At 44.1% G+C, this 20,220-nt stretch overlaps 1 protein-coding gene across 2 annotated transcripts; it reads right to left on the bottom strand.

Moving 5' to 3' along the window:
• Nucleotides 1-6,240: 6,240 nt before the first annotated feature.
• tent5d (terminal nucleotidyltransferase 5D) lies at nucleotides 6,241-15,597 on the bottom strand. 2 transcript variants are annotated; one of them, XM_017723544.2, is made up of 2 exons: nucleotides 15,196-15,597; nucleotides 6,241-11,860 (listed from the first exon to the last, which is right to left on the bottom strand). In XM_017723544.2, the coding sequence occupies exon 2, from the start codon at nucleotides 11,847-11,849 to the stop codon at nucleotides 8,607-8,609; it is 3,243 nt and encodes a 1,080-aa protein (XP_017579033.1). In that variant the 5' UTR covers nucleotides 11,850-11,860; nucleotides 15,196-15,597; the 3' UTR covers nucleotides 6,241-8,606. The 2 variants fall into 2 exon arrangements, with proteins under 2 accessions (XP_017579033.1, XP_037396693.1); XM_037540796.1 differs by lacking the exon at nucleotides 15,196-15,597 and adding an exon at nucleotides 14,634-14,880.
• Nucleotides 15,598-20,220: the final 4,623 nt, after the last annotated feature.

The raw sequence follows: 20,220 nt of genomic DNA, 5'->3' as shown, positions 1-20,220 counted from the left end.
TCTCTCACACACTTGCTCACATCTCTCTCTCACTCTCATTTCTCTTTTTCCTCTACATCTATCTCTCAGTCTGTCTCTATTAGCTATGATCCTGTCTTTCTTGCTCCTTTCCTCTTTTCCTCCATCACTCACTCACTTTCTCCCTCAGCCCTCTTACTCTCCTAGTCATCTCTTTTTTTCTTCTTTCTCCCTCTCTCTCTCTCCTTCTCTCTCTCCCCCCTCTCTCTCCCCCTCTTTCTCTCTCCATTTCTAGCCACCCTCGCTTTGCTGTACATGTCAGTCTTTGATTACTCTGTCCTATCAGTATGGACACAAAGGTCCTGCTCTCTCTTCTGTCTCCCACCCTTCCTAGCCTCTCTGTGATGTGAGATGGCTGACTGACCAATCACTAGAGCAGTGATTGGGCAAAAAGTTAACCGCTTTCATTACAGATGATCATGAGGTGCTTAAGTGACTACTGTCATATTTGAAAAAAGCAAAATCTCTCTGTGGGGGTTAACAACATTATCATTACTATAATGCACAATGAATTATTTTCAGATGTGTTGATGGCATAAGCGATTATCTGGCCGGGGAAGGTACTGTATCTCATCTGGCTTCTCTGCAGCGTAATGGTGATGTTGAAGTGGCTTAATTGTTGAGCTCAGGACTCCAGCCGTGTGGTGATGAGCACCCGGCAGTTTAATGCTGCTCGGATCCTTTCGCGCTCTGAAAATGCCTGAGTGACATAGTGGTCATCTGCAGTATGTCTGTACACCCGTATACACATTCACAGACACACGAACACACTCCCATACAAACACACACACAGACTCACACTCACAGACACACACACACACAATCATTCCAAAATAGTTGTCATCATTTTTATATACAAAAATAACATGTATTTTAACAATAACATGTACAGTGTAAATTTAAATATTCTGTACTAGATTGTATTCAAAAAAATTTTCCCAAATTGTTGGTCTTTAGATTTGATTACAACTTTAAACTAGAAAAGTGCGTTTCCTGAAGGAAATGCTGAATGGTTGCTCAGCGGTTACTATGGAAGTCTAAAGGAGGAATGAGGGATAAAAAAACTACACATAGAGCAGTGTGGGTCAGTAAGGCAGTAGATTAGAGTTTAGAGACCTGATCTGAAAGAATACATGTACTTTGGTGGCTGTTGGAAAAAAAGACAGATTAGCGCTTTGTTGTGAAAGAAAAGGAATGGGACTCTATGGGAGGAACGAGGGACGATTAAATGACAAATAGAGGAGTGTGGGTCAGGATGGCTGTGGATAAGATCTTTTGGACCTGTCCTGAATGAGTATGTGCATTTTGGTGACTGTCAGGCAAAGAAGTAGTAGAGTTTGAGTGGTGGTGCTGATACTGCTGAGAATCAGGCTGGGAGCATGTGAGACACTGTGCTCCATGCCTGAGTTTGTATGTGTTCTGTGAGAGAGGGGCCCATTGTGACTTCCCATGTGGCCTGCTGCCAACATTCCGCCCATTCATTCTGTATGGGACTAAATCCATTGCTACACAGAATCCGTGCATCCGATCAAAAAGCTGGAGTTGAAGCAGTGTTGATATCCCAGACTCCTGGATGAGTTATGCAACAGCAGAAAAAAATATTATTATTATTATTATTATTATTATTATTTATTATTATTATAAATCGGATAACAATATAGTTGCGCATTTCTTTAGCATAATAAGATTCTGGATTATAATGAAGTAATTGTCATTTAATTAATGGTGTCAGATGATTTCTTAAGTGCAAATAATTTACACATCCTTTACAGAGAACATTCATCTGCAGAGTTATTGCACAATCACTGAATTTAACATAAGGGTCAAAAAAAAATCTATAAAATGCAGCCTGTGTGAAGAAGGAGCCTTTCAGCTCCCAGCCATCACCACCCAGAATTCCCATGTATGTTGTCAGAGTTCCTCTATCAGTACCACGACAGTCCAGTCTTGCATTTCAATCTAAAATGTATAAGTTACTATTGAATAAAATGACAAATATTCTCATCAGGAGTTAATGAGAGATTTTGTCACAATTGATTCCAAAATTGATTGGATAGCTTTACTGCTACTGAGAGCTGATTGGTTAGTGTTACTGCTACTGAGAGCTGATTGGTTAGTGTTACTGCTACTGAGAGCTGATTGGTTAGTGTTACTGATACTGAGAGCTGATTGGTCAGTGTTACTGCTACTGAGAGCTGATTGGTTAGCGTTACTGCTACTGAGAGCTGATTGGTTAGTCTTACTGCTACTGAGAGCTGATTGGTTAGTCTTACTGCTACTGAGAGCTAATTGGTTAGTTTTACTGTTACTGAGGGCTGATTGGTTAGTGTTACTGCTACTGAGAGCTGATTGGATTAGTTTTACTGTTACTGAGGGCTGATTGGTCTGTGTTACTGCTACTGAGAGCTGATTGGTTAGTGTTACTGCTACTGAGAGCTGATTGGTTAGTGTTACTGCTACTGAGAGCTGATTGGTTAGTGTTACTGCTACTGAGAGCTGATTGGTTAGTCTTACTGCTACTGAGAGCTGATTGGTTAGTGTTACTGCTACTGAGAGCTGATTCGTTAGCTTTACTGCTACTGAGAGCTGATTGGTTAGTCTTACTGCTACTGAGAGCTGATCGGATTAGTTTTACTGTTACTGAGGGCCGATTGGTCTGTGTTACTGCTACTGAGAGCTGATTGGTTAGTGTTACTGCTACTGAGAGCTGATTGGTTAGTGTTACTGCTACTGAGAGCTGATTGGTTAGTGTTACTGATACTGAGAGCTGATTGGTTAGTGTTGCTGCTACTGAGAGCTGATTGGTCAGTGTTACTGCTACTGAGAGCTGATTGGTTAGCGTTACTGCTACTGAGAGCTGATTGGTTAGTCTTACTGCTACTGAGAGCTAATTGGTTAGTTTTACTGTTACTGAGGGCTGATTGGTCTGTGTTACTGCTACTGAGAGCTGATTGGTTAGTCTTACTGCTACTGAGAGCTGATTGGTTAGTGTTACTGCTACTGAGAGCTGATTGGATTAGTTTTACTGTTACTGAGGGCTGATTGGTCTGTGTTACTGCTACTGAGAGCTGATTGGTTAGTGTTACTGCTACTGAGAGCTGATTGGTTAGTGTTACTGCTACTGAGAGCTGATTGGTTAGTGTTACTGCTACTGAGAGCTGATTGGTTAGTCTTACTGCTACTGAGAGCTGATTGGTTAGTGTTACTGCTACTGAGAGCTGATTCGTTAGCTTTACTGCTACTGAGAGCTGATTGGTTAGTCTTACTGCTACTGAGAGCTGATTGGATTAGTTTTACTGTTACTGAGGGCCGATTGGTCTGTGTTACTGCTACTGAGAGCTGATTGGTTAGTGTTACTGCTACTGAGAGCTAATTGGTTAGTGTTACTGTTACTGAGGGCTGATTGGTCTGTGTTACTGCTACTGAGAGCTGATTGGTTAGCGTTACTGCTACTGAGAGCTGATTGGTTAGTGTTACTGCTACTGAGAGCTGATTGTTTAGTGTTACTGCTACTGAGAGCTGATTGGATTAGTTTTACTGTTACTGAGGGCTGATTGGTTAGAGTTACTGCTACTGAGAGATGATTGGTTAGCGTTACTGCTACTGTGAGCTGATTGGTTAGAGTTACTGCTACTGAGAGCTGATTGGTTAGAGTTACTGCTACTGAGAGCTGATTGGTTAGAGTTACTGCTACTGAGAGCTGATTGGTTAGTGTTACTGCTACTGAGAGCTGATTGGTTAGAGTTACTGCTACTGAGAGCTGATTGGTTAGTGTTACTGCTACTGAGAGCTGATTGTTTAGTGTTACTGCTACTGAGAGCTGATTGGATTAGTTTTACTGTTACTGAGGGCTGATTGGTCTGTGTTACTGCTACTGAGAGCTGATTGGTTAGTGTTACTGCTACTGAGAGCTGATTGGTTAGTGTTACTGCTACTGAGAGCTGATTGGATTAGTTTTACTGTTACTGAGGGCTGATTGGTTAGAGTTACTGCTACTGAGAGCTGATTGGTTAGAGTTACTGCTACTGAGAGCTGATTGGTTAGAGTTACTGCTACTGAGAGCTGATTGGTTAGTGTTACTGCTACTGAGAGCTGATTGGTTAGAGTTACTGCTACTGAGAGCTGATTGGTTAGTGTTACTGCTACTGAGAGCTGATTGGTTAGTGTTACTGCTACTGAGAGCTGATTGGATTAGTTTTACTGTTACTGAGGGCTGATTGGTCTGTGTTACTGCTACTGAGAGCTGATTGGTTAGTGTTACTGCTACTGAGAGCTGATTGGTTAGTGTTACTGCTACTGAGAGCTGATTGGTTAGTGTTACTGCTACTGAGAGCTGATTGGTTAGTGTTACTTCATGCTGTGGTAAATTAATTCATTAAAAAGGAATGAACACTGTTGTCCTGGTAAATATGAGGAGAATCTTGTGTGTAATATTCAAAAGTGGGATTGCGCTCATAGCTGGCTAATTTTGTTACGGTTTAGCCTGGCTTAGATTAAATTGGTTAGTTGGTGATCAAAATCAGTGTATATTTCTCTGGAGCTTAAAAGGGAATTTCACCGTTTTTTTGTTTGTTTGTTTGTTTTTTTGTTTTCCCAAATCACCAAAATAATTCAGTCATTGAGACATAATACTGAGAGGTTTGTTGTGAAATATTACACTGTAGAAAAGCTGACTGACTTGGATGTCTTTACGGTGGTGGTGATTGGAACCAGGGGTTGTGATGTCTACAGAGTAAATTATATACATTTTACTTACTAACAGTGAATAATTTTCAATTAGTAAGTTCCTCAAGAATGGAGAATTTCAAAAGAAATCACTCTGAATGATAACCATTTTGTTATGCATATTAAACATTTTATTAATAATTAATGCAGAAATTTTATTTAAAAATGGAATTCACTTCAGATGCTTTCTAGCTGGCCTCCCTCACATTTAACCAGCCTCCTCCCCTTCAGGCACATTCACCATCAAGGCATATTCAAGTATTTAAACACACAAGGGCACAGACATGTGTTGAGTCACACGCCGTCTCACACACACACACGGATCCTGCAGAGGATGATTAGGATTAGAGGTTAAAAACCCCAATTATGCACCTATGTGAAGTGCGTCAGAGATGCTTTGTGATGTGCAGCTGGCTTTGTGAACTTCAACATAACGTCAGTCGCTCCTCTTCAGCGTGACACACGCCAAGCGTCAAGGCTCACACACACACACACACACACACACACACACACACACACACTCACTAGCCATATAAATTTATATATGTATATATTTGCCATTTTATCAGCTCTGCTTTCCACATAGATCTTTGTAGTTTTACAATAACAGGCTGTAATTAGAAACAGATCAGTGGTGAATGGAAGGGATTGAAAAAAGGTCCTTGATAAACAGACAGGCTACAATCTACATAGTGAGCCTATAAGGTAGGTGGAGCTCATAAAGGGGCCAGTGAGTGGAAATACATGGCCAGTAAGCAGTGACTGTATATCTTGGTCATTCACTCTTAAAAGTGTTCCCTCTACTGGAGGACTCTGCCAATCACACATGGTGACCGTTCTGCTTTCTATAGTGAGGTGCACAGCAGTTCTTGAAAGGCTAACAGAACTCATAATTAGGTGGACTGCTTGTGGGACCAATGTTTGGCTTAAAAGCTTTGCCTAAATTGAGTCCTCTACACTCTATAGATCTGAAAATAATTCATATCTTCGTCTCTTCAATGATGTCATCTCTTCAATGATAGGTTATGAAACTAACCCATGATTCTGTACCATAAACCCTGAAGTGTACTATTTGCACATTAATATTCATTCAGCTTTTGAAGAGATGTGTTCACATTGATTGGTGCATCATTCTTTAAAAATAAGGTTTCTGAATGATTCTGGGCTTGGATGCATGGTCCTTTAGTTGGTATTGAAACTATGAAGTGTAAAAGAGCATCACTTGTAAATGTCATTTACAAAAGAATCCATCTCTTGAAATGTTTTTGAGGGAACCGAAAGTGGTTCTTCTTTTGATTGCTCAAAAATGCAGGATCCAACTTTATTCCTCTAACCCACCAGGGTCATGTTTTTACTCTAATGTATGTCCTAGTCCCCCATATCAGGTGTTATTAATGGCTTGGTTTGGCTGGGATAGGGCAAAACCATGGAATGTCTCAGGAGCCGCAAGGATTAGTTTAAAAGCCACTAATATTAATGACAAACAGAAGTGTTTAGTTAAGTGGATCAATATATTTTTTATTAAAGGTGCATAAACAAGCCATATTACCAGAGGAACTACAGAACTGACATCAACACAACTAGCACTAGAGGAGGGCAAGGAAATGACGCACACCTGAAATTATGAGGAAAAGCCACAGCTTCATTTTAGAGAAGGTTCTTCCCTCTCCTTCTTTCTCCTTTTCCTTTTCTCTCCTTTTGTCTAACCCTTATTCTCTGTGTCTTTTCTTTTTTCTTTTTTTTTTTTCAGTTCACCTTCTAATGACCATCATTTAGGCACTTAAGTTTTCCTACAAAACCCATCTTTGGTCATATAAACTTTTTTAGGGTTCCATGATTGGTGTGTTTACACATCTTGCTTAGGAAAACAATTCAAACCAATCTAAACCTATATCTAAGCACAGTGTTACTAAAGGTTTTGGCAGTAAGGCCAGATTTCAAAAAAGTAGACAAAACGTCAGGGCAAGACATCATAAGGGACTCAAAGTCATCATACAGTAAAGCTAATAGTATTTCACAAATTCAAAACTAAGACTTCACAAGAAAAGGGAACTCCACAACTTATGAACAGTGACATGAGTTTATATTATATCTCTGAAGGATCTACTTCAACAACAGGTTCAGACATTGTATCTTATCTATATATAACCATCATTTGTGTGTGTGTGTGTGTTTGGCATAAACTCTTTTTACTGTAATATAGAGCCTTCTTGGAAAAATAGATGTGTTTCTGTTACTAACATGTAAAAAAAAAGTAGTATATTTGCACCTCGAGCAATCCTGATAACTAGACATTTCTGCCCCTGTGTCCGCGAGAGGAACCCAATGTTCCCCTTAGGTCTTCAGCAGTGTGACACCATCCCTCAGTTTCTTTTGAGGCTGAATATGCATCATAAAGTAAATAAAATCCGACTCACATATTACTCAGTCCATAGTTGGCTTTGTGCATCACAGATACACAAAAAACACCTACACACTTCATTAATAGCCTTTTTTTCCTTCCCACATCACAATGTGTACTTTTGCAAGTTCATCAGACTCCAGTATGACTCAAGTCCTCTTATGGTGAAATTTGGCAGTAACATTATTCATTAACAACGTTTCGCTGTTCTCTGACGCCTATGTGCATGACATTGATCCAAAAACATAATTCACATTCTGGACACACAAACAAAACATTTACAGCCACTGAGGATAAAAGGCCGAATGGAAGAGATACAGACATTTAACTTCATATAAACTTCACTCTGGTTTACATCTGAGATCAATCATGCAGCTGGTAAGTATCAGCATGGAGCTGAGCCATGAGTCATAGACTACTTAGGCTTGTCTCTAAAAATGTAAGACAGGAATAAATTGAATACATCCATAATTCTCTCATAATCACATGTCATAATACAGTATAAAATTCTACAGACTCCCTAGTAGATTTGCAGTTAAAACCCACACCTTGTAAAACACTTTTTGCATTATGCGGTTACTGGACAAAAACGAATTATGCTCTTGGCTCACATACAGTAATTTAAAACATTTGCTTGGTAATTTCAGTCTACAAAAGTTTATGACCATTGGATGCAAATATATCTTACACCATGACTACTTTTCATGCACAGTTTTGGCACTGTAGTGCAGCAAGATATGTGTAAAAAATTTGCACTTTCTTTATCTAATTTTATTTGTGTTTTTTTTGCTGTTGTTTTTGTTTGTTTTTTTGTTGTTTGTTTGTTTTGTTTTTTTGCAATGCAAATTAATGTCATGTCTTTCATGACTCTACAGCATCACAAGCAACATACCCCAAAAATAAACTGATTCTAAAATATTTACTATGGTCCCCTGATAAGAGAATTGTAGAACTGGCCAAATTAACAATCCCAAATTCAGTGTTTATACATTTTATACATCTTACATGGCTGAAGTAAAACATAATGTAGTTAATTATCATTTTCTCCATACATCCCTTTCACTGTGTTCTCTTTTTTTCTACCCTTATGTTTTCAATGTTTTCACACTCACTGGTAGCTGTGGATTTTGCTAGTGCAATAGCCTTTAACTGTTTTAGTGTATTCAATTTCCACTGGTCATCGACTGTGCTGATCCCAACAAAAGCTGACCTAGAATCCAGGAACAGATATGGTCCCCAGGGTTCGCAGAGTGAGTCTATTGGCAGCCAGAACCGCTGTCAGTCCCTGATTTATGTACATGATTTCCCTTTTTCTAAGTTTAAAGCACTCAAATTGGGGTTTTGTTCAATTAAGTGCTGGGACTTTCTCTTATGCTGAGGATTTTATTATTTGTGGTGGCGATTTTAAGGTGGTTATGGTTCTGCCCAGTGGCAGCTTCCCATGTATGGATCAAGCTCAGTGCTAAACCAGTCCAGTCTGCATGTGTATGTGTAGAGGATAAGGGTGATATATAAGGGGGGACTGTCCATTGGCAATATAGTAGTTGCTGAAGTTGTGATCCGCCATGTACGGAGCAGGCTGGTAGTAGCAGGTGACATTGTTGGTGTTGGGGATGATGTTCTGCTCCCCCAGAACCTTCAGAGCAAGGATGGTAATCATGTTGAGAGTTTGTCGCCGCTCGTGGCCCATCAGGCACACAGTGCTCTCATTGACCACCCGCCTCAACGTCATCAAGTAATCGTACTTGCTCTTCTCCTCGCCGATGAAGTGGTTGCGCAGATAAGACTCAATCTTTCTTTGCTGCTCATTCACGTCTGGAAAGTCAATGAAGAAACGGGAGCACATGTAGCGTTCCAATGTTTTAATTTCAGTCTCACTGGCAGGCTTGAAGTCTCGAACCAATAAGTTGCTGTACTTGAGCAAGCCACCCCCTCGGATCTCTTCGGGATTGCGTGTTGCAATTAACCTGTAACGCAAGTGGTCCATGGCTTGCTCAAAATCTCCGTACATGCTTTCCGCCACCACTGTGACAGAAGGCACCTCTCTGGGAGGTGATGGAGACTTTTCAGCTTCAGAGTCAGATGGATTTGAATCCTGTGCAGTGTCTACAGGGGTCACTAATTCTGGTGTAATAGGAGGCTGTTGATCTAATGATGTTAATTTGGAAGGAATGTTAGTTGACATTGTGGAAGGATGTACAGCTTGTGAGGATTGTACAGAAGGTCCCACAGTTTGTGTGAATACTTCAGGTGGTTGTAGAGCTTGAGGGGATACCACAGAAGAAACAGATCCCTCTGATGATAACGTAGAAGATTCAATAATGGTTGATGACCACACAGAATACCCTTGGTTTTCTGATGATGTTATGGGAGGTTCTAGAAGACATGATGATATTTCTGTTGGTTTTGGAAAATCTACCGATAACACAGAAGATTCTTGAGCCTGTGGTAATAATATAGGTGCCTCTTGGAGGTGTGACACTAACATCTGAGGTTCTAGAGCCTGTGTACATGGTACAGTAGGTTCCTGAGGCTGCACACATGGTGTAGCGGGTTCAGTAATTTGTGTTGAAATAACAGGAAGCTCCAAGCACTGGGGGGTGGTTTCTACCTCCTCTGAATCAATAGTAAGATTTGTAGACAGGGGTGGCACTGACTTGGAGGAACATTCTGCAGTCTGAGTGACAGTTACTGGAGACTGTTCTTGAGCACACTCAGCAGTTTGGGCAGCAAGCTCAGTATCATCTTTATGGGCAAGGTTTGGACTGAGGGCAGGACTATCATCTACCCGAACTATGGGCTGGAAATTGACCTGAATAAGTGGTTTCACTGGCTGAGAGTGAGTTTCTGTCACTTTCTCAAGACAAGGCTGGATCCCAATGTTTTGGTCCTTTGGGGCACTAAAGGGTTTAGACAAAGTGCTTAGAATAGCAGTTTTGCCAGTCTCTGGTTCCAAAAACTGTACTTTATTTTGAATGCTTTCTTCTGGGAGCAAACATACAGAATGTGTCTCCTCTGAGTGTTTGCCATTCTCCTTGGAGGCAACACTAAAGGCTGGGGCAAATATGTCTGATATTCTAAGCAGAGAGTGTTTGTCATGTGAGGCACTGGGTAATGTGTCTAAGCAGTTTGTGGTAAGACCTGGCAATTCCACTTGCATAGGGATTGATTCTATTGTGTCACTACCATTAAGTGAATGGCTGACAAGCTGACAAGGTTTAACTGTCGAGTCTTTTGACGCAGATTTTTCTGCTGAGTGTGGCACACACGTGACCTTTCTAGACATTTTCCTTGGGGGTTTTGGTGAGGAATGCTTTAGAACAACCATTTGCGAACTTCGGCTAGTTTTCTTGGCAGGAGGTGGTAAAGGGTACTCACTGTTTGAGTCTACTGCTTGTGTAAGAAAGGTGATAGTAGGAGACTGAAATGTACATTGTTCAGTGAGAACCATAGGTTCAGGTGTTTTTTCTGTAGCCTGCATCAGCTCACACATTGTGTCTGTGTGCTCAATTTCATGTGCAGATTCAACATTGGGGGGCACTAAAGAGCTTGGACAGAGGGCTGACTCTGCTGTTAACACAGCTTCAGTCTCTTTAGACCCCTCCTTTAGAACATTTCTTTGAGGAGCTGAGAGCTGCGTATCAATCTCTTCACTGCTACTCTGTACAGTGGCCACCTGTTCAGTTTCTGTTTGAATGTCAGCATCGTATCCATTCAAACAGACCTCTAGCATTTCCTCTTTGTGCACTAACGTATTTTCATGACTCTCATCTAGTTCCTTTATAAGTGCTGTTCTTGTATCAGACTGCTCTGATACTTCTTCCACAGCTTCAGTCATTGTTACAGATTCCTCATTTTCCTTCTTATGTTTTTTTTCAAGATTCATTTCTTCTGTGGAAACCTTGCTTTGGTCCTCCATCATGACTGTTTCGCTGTGGCATCCAAAGTCCTGCAAACTGGGCTTGTCTATAGTATCACCTGACATCTCAATATCTGATTCACTGTGTCTCTGTGTACCAGCAGAGGTGGTTTGCTCATTTAACAAACTCAACTGAGAGTCAGCACTCTGAATCAGGGAAAGATTTTGTTCCTTTTCCTTATGTTGTGCTGCCTCTCTTCTCTCAGCCTCGAGGTAGGACTCCAACATAGTGTCCAGTATGATCTGGAAGGAGTCCACGCTGAATTCAAACTGTCGCCGCAGAGAGCTGACAAACTTGAGTTCTACATTTTTGCCACTGTTGTTGGAGAGTGAAATGAGGCTCCAGCGGTCATTTTCAGTGAAGACTTTGACCATTTTCTGCACATAAGCTTCTTTCATAGTGAGAGCTGTGATTTTGTCCTTGTTGACTCCTTGTGGCAGAAAGTCCAGCAGGCAGCCAAGAACAACTTCCTTTATGATCTGAAAGTCTTCCTGTTTGGGAAGCTCCACACCAAAGATAATGTCCAAATCCTTATAGCTTGTCCCGTTCTCTTTGACCAGCACGTGACTTGCTGTGGAGCCGTTGAGACGGACGTCCCTCACCTTGATGCTTTTGGAAACCAGCCTCTCTCTGACAACATGGATGATGTCTTTAGGCTTGATTTCCAGGGTGGGGAAGTTGCCCCTTCCGTGAATAGGAATGATCTCTGTGAGAACCTGATCCAGTGTCTCCACTTGCTCTTGGGTTAGATTGTGGAATCGCCGGTCGTCCCTCAGCTCCATCATGCTCTGCAGGACTGGAGAACATAAAGAGACAAGGATAGGGCACAATGAGACAGAGACATAGAGGCAAAAAGACAAAGACAGAAGGAGTAAGAAGGAGTTGATGATAATACACAGCAGATTGTTCCGAAGCAGCTCATGGAGTGCAGAAAAAGGCTTTCAATGTGTAAATAAAACTGTGTGCTACACAGTTCTCCTGAAGTGCAATATGCTACCCAATTTCACATGACAGCTGTTTCCCCCTAAACATTCATACAAATGTTCTTAGCCCATTTTGTATGACAGAATACTCAGTTGCAGGCTTCCTGTATGATGATGAGAGCTATGGCTGTAAATTTAGTAATGTTGAAAGCTTGTTCTTTTAATCAGTGCCTAGAAATTAGCATATGTGGTACAGCAGATTATTTACTTTCCTAGTGCAGATGACTGAAAATATGGTAAAACACAAACAGAATTCATGCACATATGTTGTGAAAATTTATGCTGCTTCGTTTTCACAGTTTTGTTAACAGTTTGCAAAAATGCAAATGATGTCGTTCTGGACTTAATGGGAGACGATACTGTCTGTAGCAATTGTTTTTTTATATTATTATTTGTATAAATTACACTTTCTCCTTCCCTGAGTGGGTAAAAACATGCATCCCTCTTTGTCACAAACTATCTTCACTAGATGACTCATTCTGTGAGGTAAAGGACTGTATCACGTTTCACAGCCTTTGGGCGGATCCTTCACAGCATTTGGCTAAAAAGAAGGCTCTAGAACAAAATTTACTCAAGACTTGATCGATTTCATGAAACACTGTAGAAAAATGAGATAACAGTGCTTAGTTTTTCAGTGCTTCAATGGACCGGACGAAGACAAACACATAAGATTATATAAATAATTATTCCTCATGAGCTCTTAAATGAATTCTACACTTTGGAAGAAAACGAAAAATAAGGCTGCAACATTAGATCAGTTAGTCTCTGCCAGACTGTGGCTATTGATCGCCTTTCTACCAGAGCTAACAGGGTTAATCTGAATGACTCACTGCCACTGGAATGCATTAATCATCTGAGCGTCATTAATTAAAAAATATATGTATAATTATGAATGGCAGAATGAGTGGAAAGAGAAGGAAAACACGTGTCATGGGTCCAAGCTGACGTGTGTGTGTTTGGTGGGGGGGGGGCTACAAATACAGATCTGCATTTGCACAAACCGAATGATTTGTCAGCTCTCCAATGAAATGAAATAATAAACTACACTTCTTAAAAAATCTTTACATTTTGTGTTGCCCTCAGTAACCATGACAGTAAGTGAGTACAGCATGACTGGATGGTTAATGTGGCTGAAAGGGTCTAAGCTTTGGTCTTTGACAGTGAGGGTCAGTTCAGCGCTTAATGAAGTGAAAAAAGAGCATCTTCGATAAACATTAATCAAACACTTTGATAAATAAAGTGATGGGCATTTGTATGTTAGATCACACAAACATTCACTGTAATTTCACAGTAATCTTCACATCATGGTGGCACTAAACATCCGTTCTCAACCAAAACCCAGTTTCTTTAGACCAAATTTAAGTGCTTATACTGTAGCTTAATACAGATAATTAAAAGCTGCTATAAACAGATTTGCTTATATAGCACTGAAGGATGAGTCCTGTAGAATTTCAAAATTTCAGCAACTTTCACTTTTCAGTTAAAGATTCTTTTGGCTAATTTAGCTTTTTGAAGTATAAACCTGTTCTTCAGCTATTTTGGCACAAGAAATGACAAAGGTATGTTTCCCAGTGAGACTAAAGAATGCTATTAGTTATTTTTATTAAAATTATTAAGAAATTTAATTTGTTATTTTAGTAGCTTTTTGTTATGAATATCAAATTAGAATCTAAAGTCCATCTCCAATAATAGAGCAATATGTTTGTTCCACCTAAATGAATTATTTACTATAATTTATTGCGTCTCTTTTATGTGAATATCCAGCATTTCACGTGTCCAACCTATTTTAAAGTCGTATTTCATTGATTCATTGTTGAGGGACCATGAGTGCCCACGTTGCCCCGCTTGCGAACTGCTACAGTGGGGGCGGTTGTTTTCCAGCTGTTCAACCGAATCAGGAGAGAATCTGCTTCAGCACACAATAATGAAGTCAGTGGGAAGTTTTTCAAGGGTCCGCGTGCATTTCCTTTGCCTCCTTTAGGGTAACCAGAAGATGCGAATAAGAGAAATGAAGCATGGGAGGGGGGAGGAGTGCGGGGTGGTGGGGGGCAGTGGCGTAATGGATTATATATGTGAAGCCAGCCAAAGGGCCATGTCGAGCTATGGGGTCCCACACTCAGCTCGGCCAGTTCGCACATGGAAATCTGAACGGCTGCCCGTCTCAGCTGCTCTGAGGATCTCTGGCACTCTGCCGGGTTTCGTTTGCATCAAACAGCCAAATCAGACCCAACGGGAGACTTGAGGTGGATGCGGCAGGAAGGTTTTGTTTTCCTTCTACACCCCTTCGCCTCAACCCCCCCCCCCCCCCCCCCCCCCCCACACACACACACACACACCCCTCCCCCTGCTCTCTCCCGCAAACAAGCCGGTGTGAGTCATAGCTGGGAAGGGAAAAAACTGCACCCAGATGCGCTTCCCACCTGACTCGACTCGAATTCCTCTCTTCTTCTGAAAACAAAGGCCAGCTCATTAAAACACGACTCAGTTCGTCACTTAAGGATCTAAAGCATCACTTTTGCATTGGAAAATAATTGCAAGCGCACAGTGCAAAACTTCGGATGCCTTTCTACATCCTCACTGACTCACTGACTCACTGACTCCGAGTGCTCTGGCTTTCATTCATACTCCGCAGATCCCGTCGCTCACGGCTGAACACAGCAGGCCACCGGCTCCAACTTCGGCTCCCACTCAGGCTTCGCCCATAATACGTGCGATTTTGTCTTAGAAATCGGGCGTTATTCTTACTTTGGCCACGCAGTTCAGACTCGCTCACAACGAGCGTCACTGCGTTGTTATCATCTTTATCTCCTGTGTCATGTTTAGCGTAGCAACGTCAAATTAGACCGAAGCCGAATGCACAAAGGCTGCTTAACGGCTCATCTAACGCTTCCTCGGTCGGTCACGATTCAGCGCATCTCGACGCGAATTCGTCACTCGCTGCCTTTTTTCCAACTTCGCGGACCCGCTCGCCACGTCTGCGACCATAAACAAACTCGCGCTACATCCACGCAGCCAGTTTCACCTCCGTAATCCGCGCACACTCGAGTCAACTCGCCGAGCCAAGTTACAACAAACGCAACCAAAATGTGGCTAAAAGCCAACACGGAAGGTTTTTGGGAAAACTCGCGATGGGAATTCCTCAACTCACCTCAGTTCGCGATTTTTAAAATTGGAACCACAGATTCCAGGAGGGTTCGAGTCCAGCGGGGTCAGTGTTGGCGGTGCTGGCGGAGTCAGTGGCTCCGCTGTGCGGGCATCATACGGACTGGACTCTGGCGGAGGGCAGTGCGTGGCGGCAGTCGCTGTCCAAGCTGAGGTGGTGCTGAAACCAAAGTCTTAAATATTCTCGCCCTGTTTTCTCCCTCCGAGCCTCAAGCGTAGAGCAGTTTCCATGACGACGTGGCGTCACGCATTTTTTTTTTTTGAGGGAGTCCGCGCAGCGCAGTCACAACAGTGCCACATATCGAGAGAGTGAAGGCCGAGAGTTAACAGGTGTCAAGTGTGTGCGCGGCCAGAACCGCCGAGCCGCCCATAAGACCCCCACAGAAACAGCCTGATGGGCTGAAAGAGTGGACGGTGTTCATTCAGCAGGACGGCGGGAACGACACTGGTCACACAACAAAAGACAGAAGGCGTTCTGCGCTTTCATCCACACGGGCTGAATGAACTGCGTCCGTGAGACGCTCAGGCGGCGGAGTTAATAATAAACACAAGCATGATCCATAAAAGGCAACATAGGCCGCACACTTACAGCACAAGCCGCTCAGCTTGAGTATGTCGCTCAGCACCACATAGTTTTTAAATATCCAGCAGTATCAGGGAGGCACTGAGCTATTGATCAGTAATTCTACCGCTACAGTGGCCTGGGATTCATTTTAAACCAGCGTCTATTCACGAAGCAGCACCAGAAGATCAGAAGGCGGCCTTATGGGCTTATTTTCCTCATTAACATGGATTAAAACATTCACCTGTTAACAGTGGCATATTCTGCATTCACTTCAGTGGAAGTAATAATAATAATAATAATAATAATAATAATAATGAAAGCAGTGAATCTGGGCTGGCAGGCTGTGGAGGATGCTCGCCGCATCGCAGTGGCCGCGCTGAATATTGTATCAGGCAGCGAGTGACTCATCCCTCTCCCTCTCCCTCTCTCTCTCTCTCTCTCTCTCTCTCTCTCTCTCTCCCTGTCTCTCTCTCTCTCTCTCCCTCTCCCTCTCTCTCTCTCTCCCTGTCTCTCTCTCTCTCTCCCTGTCTCTCTCTCTCTCTCTCTCCCTCTCCCTCTCTGTCTTTCTCTCTCTCCCTGTCTCTCTCTCTCTCTCTCTCTCTCTCTCTCTGCCTCTCTCTCCCTGTCTCTCTCTCTCTCTCTCTCCCTGTCTCTCCCTCTCTCTCTCTCTCTCTCTCTCTCTCTCTCTCTCTCTCCCTGTCTCTCTCTCTCTCTCCCTGTCTCTCTCTCTCTCTCTCTCTCTCTCTCCCTGTCTCTCCCTCTCTCTCTCTCTCTCTCTCTCTCTCCCTGTCTCTCTCTCTCTCTCTCTCTCTCTCTCTCTCTCTCTCTCCCTGTCTCTCTCTCTCTCTCTCTCCCTGTCTCTCTCTCCCTGTCTCTCTCTCTCTCTCTCCCTGTCTCTCTCTCTCCCTGTCTCTCCCTCTCTCTCTCTCTCTGCCTCTCTCTCTCTCTCCCTGTCTCTCTCTCTCTCTCTCTCTCTCTCAGTCTCTCTTTCTCTCTCTCTCTCTCTCTCTCACTCTCTCTCTCTCTCTCTCTCTCTCTCTCTCTGTCGTTCCCGTGATGTAGAGACGCAAAGCCCAATCATCAATCAAGCACCCCCCCCCCCCCCCTCCCCGCCCACGTCAACCACGGCTCTCCGCAGTAAAAGTCCAGACCAACTAGTCATGCCCGTTGCTTCGGGCTCTCCTCAGTCCATCCTCCCACTCCAGAACCGCGCATTTTCTGGCCATAAGCGGTCGCTTGCAGGCCTTTCAGCGAGGACAGCGGCAGCCCACGCTAACCACTGTTTACAGCGCACGGCAGCCAGCGCGGTTACTGAAAGTGGCTCGTGCCCGCGGGAATAATAACACAAGCTGCCCCCTTACACTGTAGCGCGGCGCGTGGTGATCTGCCTTTAGGCGCAGCTGTAAACAAACGCCGCCTTATAGCGGGACGATGTCCCCGTATAGACCCCCCCCCCCCCCCGGCCCGACAGCGCGCTGGGTTTATGGGAACAGACTCCACCGGTGTGGGACATGTGGCGCGCGTGCGGTGTGGAGTGTTGGTGCCGTGTTCAGTCAGCGGCCAAGGGGGGTACCAAAGTTCATCTGCGGAGCGACTGTCCACAAATAGCCGCCTCGCCCTCCTCGTGTTTCGCCGCCGCCGCCGCGAACGCTCAGAGCATGAAATGCGCGGCGGATGAAAGGTCAATTTACTCGTTACCAAAAATAAGAATGACGTCACTAGACTTGTACCACAACCGACGGAGAACAGGGAGTCTATTAAAAAAAAGGCAGATTTGAGCACGAGCTGCCGAACGCTTGTGACGTCGGCAAAGGAGGGGCTGCGACGGCGTCAGCGGTGACGCAGGCGGCGCGTCGGCGGAAATGGCGTTTAACGTGCTACAGAAAACCAAAACAAGAGCTTCGCCCCGCGCGGACAGGCTCGCCGTTACCTTTAACCCCACGATTAACACACCCGCCTGTCCGCGCGCGAGAGGCGGAGGAGAGGCCGGTGTGGACCGTACGTGTGTCCGCGCGCCGCTGCGCTGGGCGCCTGGCTCGGGTCGCAGGCTAATTAGCTTAACCTACCAATGAACGCCTCCTGTTACTCGGGCCGTTACCGTTTACCGACAGGATGGAAACGGAACCATTCTGAGCCAGAGGTGTCCACGGCGGTGGGGACAGGGACTGGACTAAAGAGTTTATTTTTTCTGAAAGCTACGTCATAGAAAGTCACAGCCGGACATTATGGCAACATGTGACGTTGTTGTGATAAATGACGTCACAGCGTGCTTTCTTAGCATGTCCTGACCGCTGTTAGTTCGTGAAGCAGGGAGCCGCTAACTGCCCTTTTGATTAAAGTGCCGATTATTAATCCTGTTTATTCGGGTTGAGCACAGTACATAAAACAGTTCATGGCTTTTGATGACGTTGCTTTGTCTGTTCTAAACTTATGAGACATCAGAAAAATAAAAAGCATGACAAACCGTGTATCATACAAACCTCTCATTCCCACACCGCCCACCTTGAGGGAGTCTGAGACACGGAGCCTGAGACACGGTGCCTGACACACGGAGCCTGAGACATGGAGCCTGAGACACACTGCCTTAGACACGGAGCCTGTGACACGCTGCCTTAGACACGGAGCCTGTGACACGCTGCCTTAGACACGGAGCCTGAGACACACTGCCTTAGACACGGAGCCTGTGACACGCTGCCTTAGACACGGAGCCTGAGACACGCTGCCTTAGACACGGAGCCTGAGACACGCTGCCTTAGACACGGAGCCTGAGACACGGAGCCTGTGACACGCTGCCTTAGACACGGAGCCTGAGACACGGTGCCTGAGACACGGAGCCTGAGACACGGAGCCTGTGACACGCTGCCTTAGACACGGAGCCTGAGACACGGTGCCTGAGACACGGAGCCTGTGACTCGGTGCCTGAGACACGGAGCCTGAGACACGGAGCCTTAGACACGGAGCCTGAGACACGGAGCCTGTGACACGCTGCCTTAGACACGGAGCCTGAGACACGCTGCCTTAGACACGGAGCCTGAGACACGGAGCCTGAGACACAGAGCCTGTGACACGCTGCCTTAGACACGGAGCCTGAGACATGGAGCCTGTGACACGCTGCCTTAGACACGGAGCCTGAGACACGGAGCCTGTGACACGCTGCCTGAGACACGGAGCCTGTAACACGCTGCCTTAGACACGGTGCCTGAGACACGGAGCCTGTGACACGCTGCCTTAGACACGGTGCCTGAGACACGGAGCCTGTGACACGCTGCCTTAGACACGGTGCCTGAGACACGGAGCCTGAGACACGGAGCCTGTGACATGGAGCCTGAGACACGGAGCTTGAGACACGGAGCCTGAGACACGGTGCCTGAGACACGGAGCCTGAGACACGGAGCCTGTGACACGGAGCCTGAGACACGGAGCCTGAGACACGCTGCCTGAGACACGGAGCCTGTGACACGCTGCCTGAGACATGGAGCCTGAGACACAGAGCCTGAGACACGGAGCCTCAGACACGGAGCCTGAGACACGGTGCCTGAGACACGGAGCCTGAGACACGGAGCCTGTGACACGGAGCCTGAGATATAGTATTAATACAGGCAAAAAACGATCAGTCAGCAACACGATTATAGTGATTTAGCTAAAGCTTCTTTCTCTGTGGTTCCCGGCCCTGATCTCAGACCAGCATTGTGCTGCACATTTTAGTGTTTGCTCTGCTCTAACACCCAGAATTTGGATCCGATTATTTAGATGGATAAACGCCAACTTATCATCACTGCCCGGGACATAAATCAATTATCTTTAAAACAGTAATTTTACAAGAGAGAGCAAAAAGGTTCTTATCCTTTATTGTACGTTAGTGGAACAAGATTTTTTTCTAAGTGGTTTTGGAGCCCAAATGATGCAGCAAAGTAAAAACCACAAAGAATGGAGATACTTGTTTTTCTTCACTGTGAAAAATGTAGAATTTGTAATGTAGTGATGTGCAAATCATTTAAAATCTATACTTCATTGACAATACTAACCCAGGATATTACATTTTGAATCTGTGAAATTGTTTTTGGAGAATTTATGCCAGAGAAGGTTTTAGTATTAACCTGCATTTGTGGATGCAGTGATGAACTGTTTTCAGAAGTGTTTCTCAGACTATGCAGTGATTTCCACTACAGAATCATTCTATATTGTACACACACAACCTCTGTGCTCTCTTTTTATCATACACACAACATTACCAGTCTTTTGTTGTCCTTGTCTCAACTATCTTTAAACATGTTGCTGGTATCAAATTCAAAACGGACATGTATTTTCAAAAAAATGAATAAAATGCTGTGTTTGCATTATTTTAATTAAATATACGGTTTAAATGATGTTTTATTTATTTGCACAGGGTGGTATTAGTTGTGGTGCGTAAAGTTTCCTGATAACTGTTTGTTGGCTATAGCAACA

Source organism: Pygocentrus nattereri, chromosome 8 (assembly GCF_015220715.1).
Source record: "Pygocentrus nattereri isolate fPygNat1 chromosome 8, fPygNat1.pri, whole genome shotgun sequence".
Lineage (NCBI taxonomy): Eukaryota > Metazoa > Chordata > Actinopteri > Characiformes > Serrasalmidae > Pygocentrus > Pygocentrus nattereri.
This window is presented reverse-complemented; position numbering and strand designations above follow the sequence as displayed.

Excerpts from the sequence above, each read along its gene's own strand:
- tent5d (XM_017723544.2), bottom strand. The coding sequence starts at position 11,849 with ATGATGGAGCTGAGGGACGACCGGCGATTCCACAATCTAACCCAAGAG.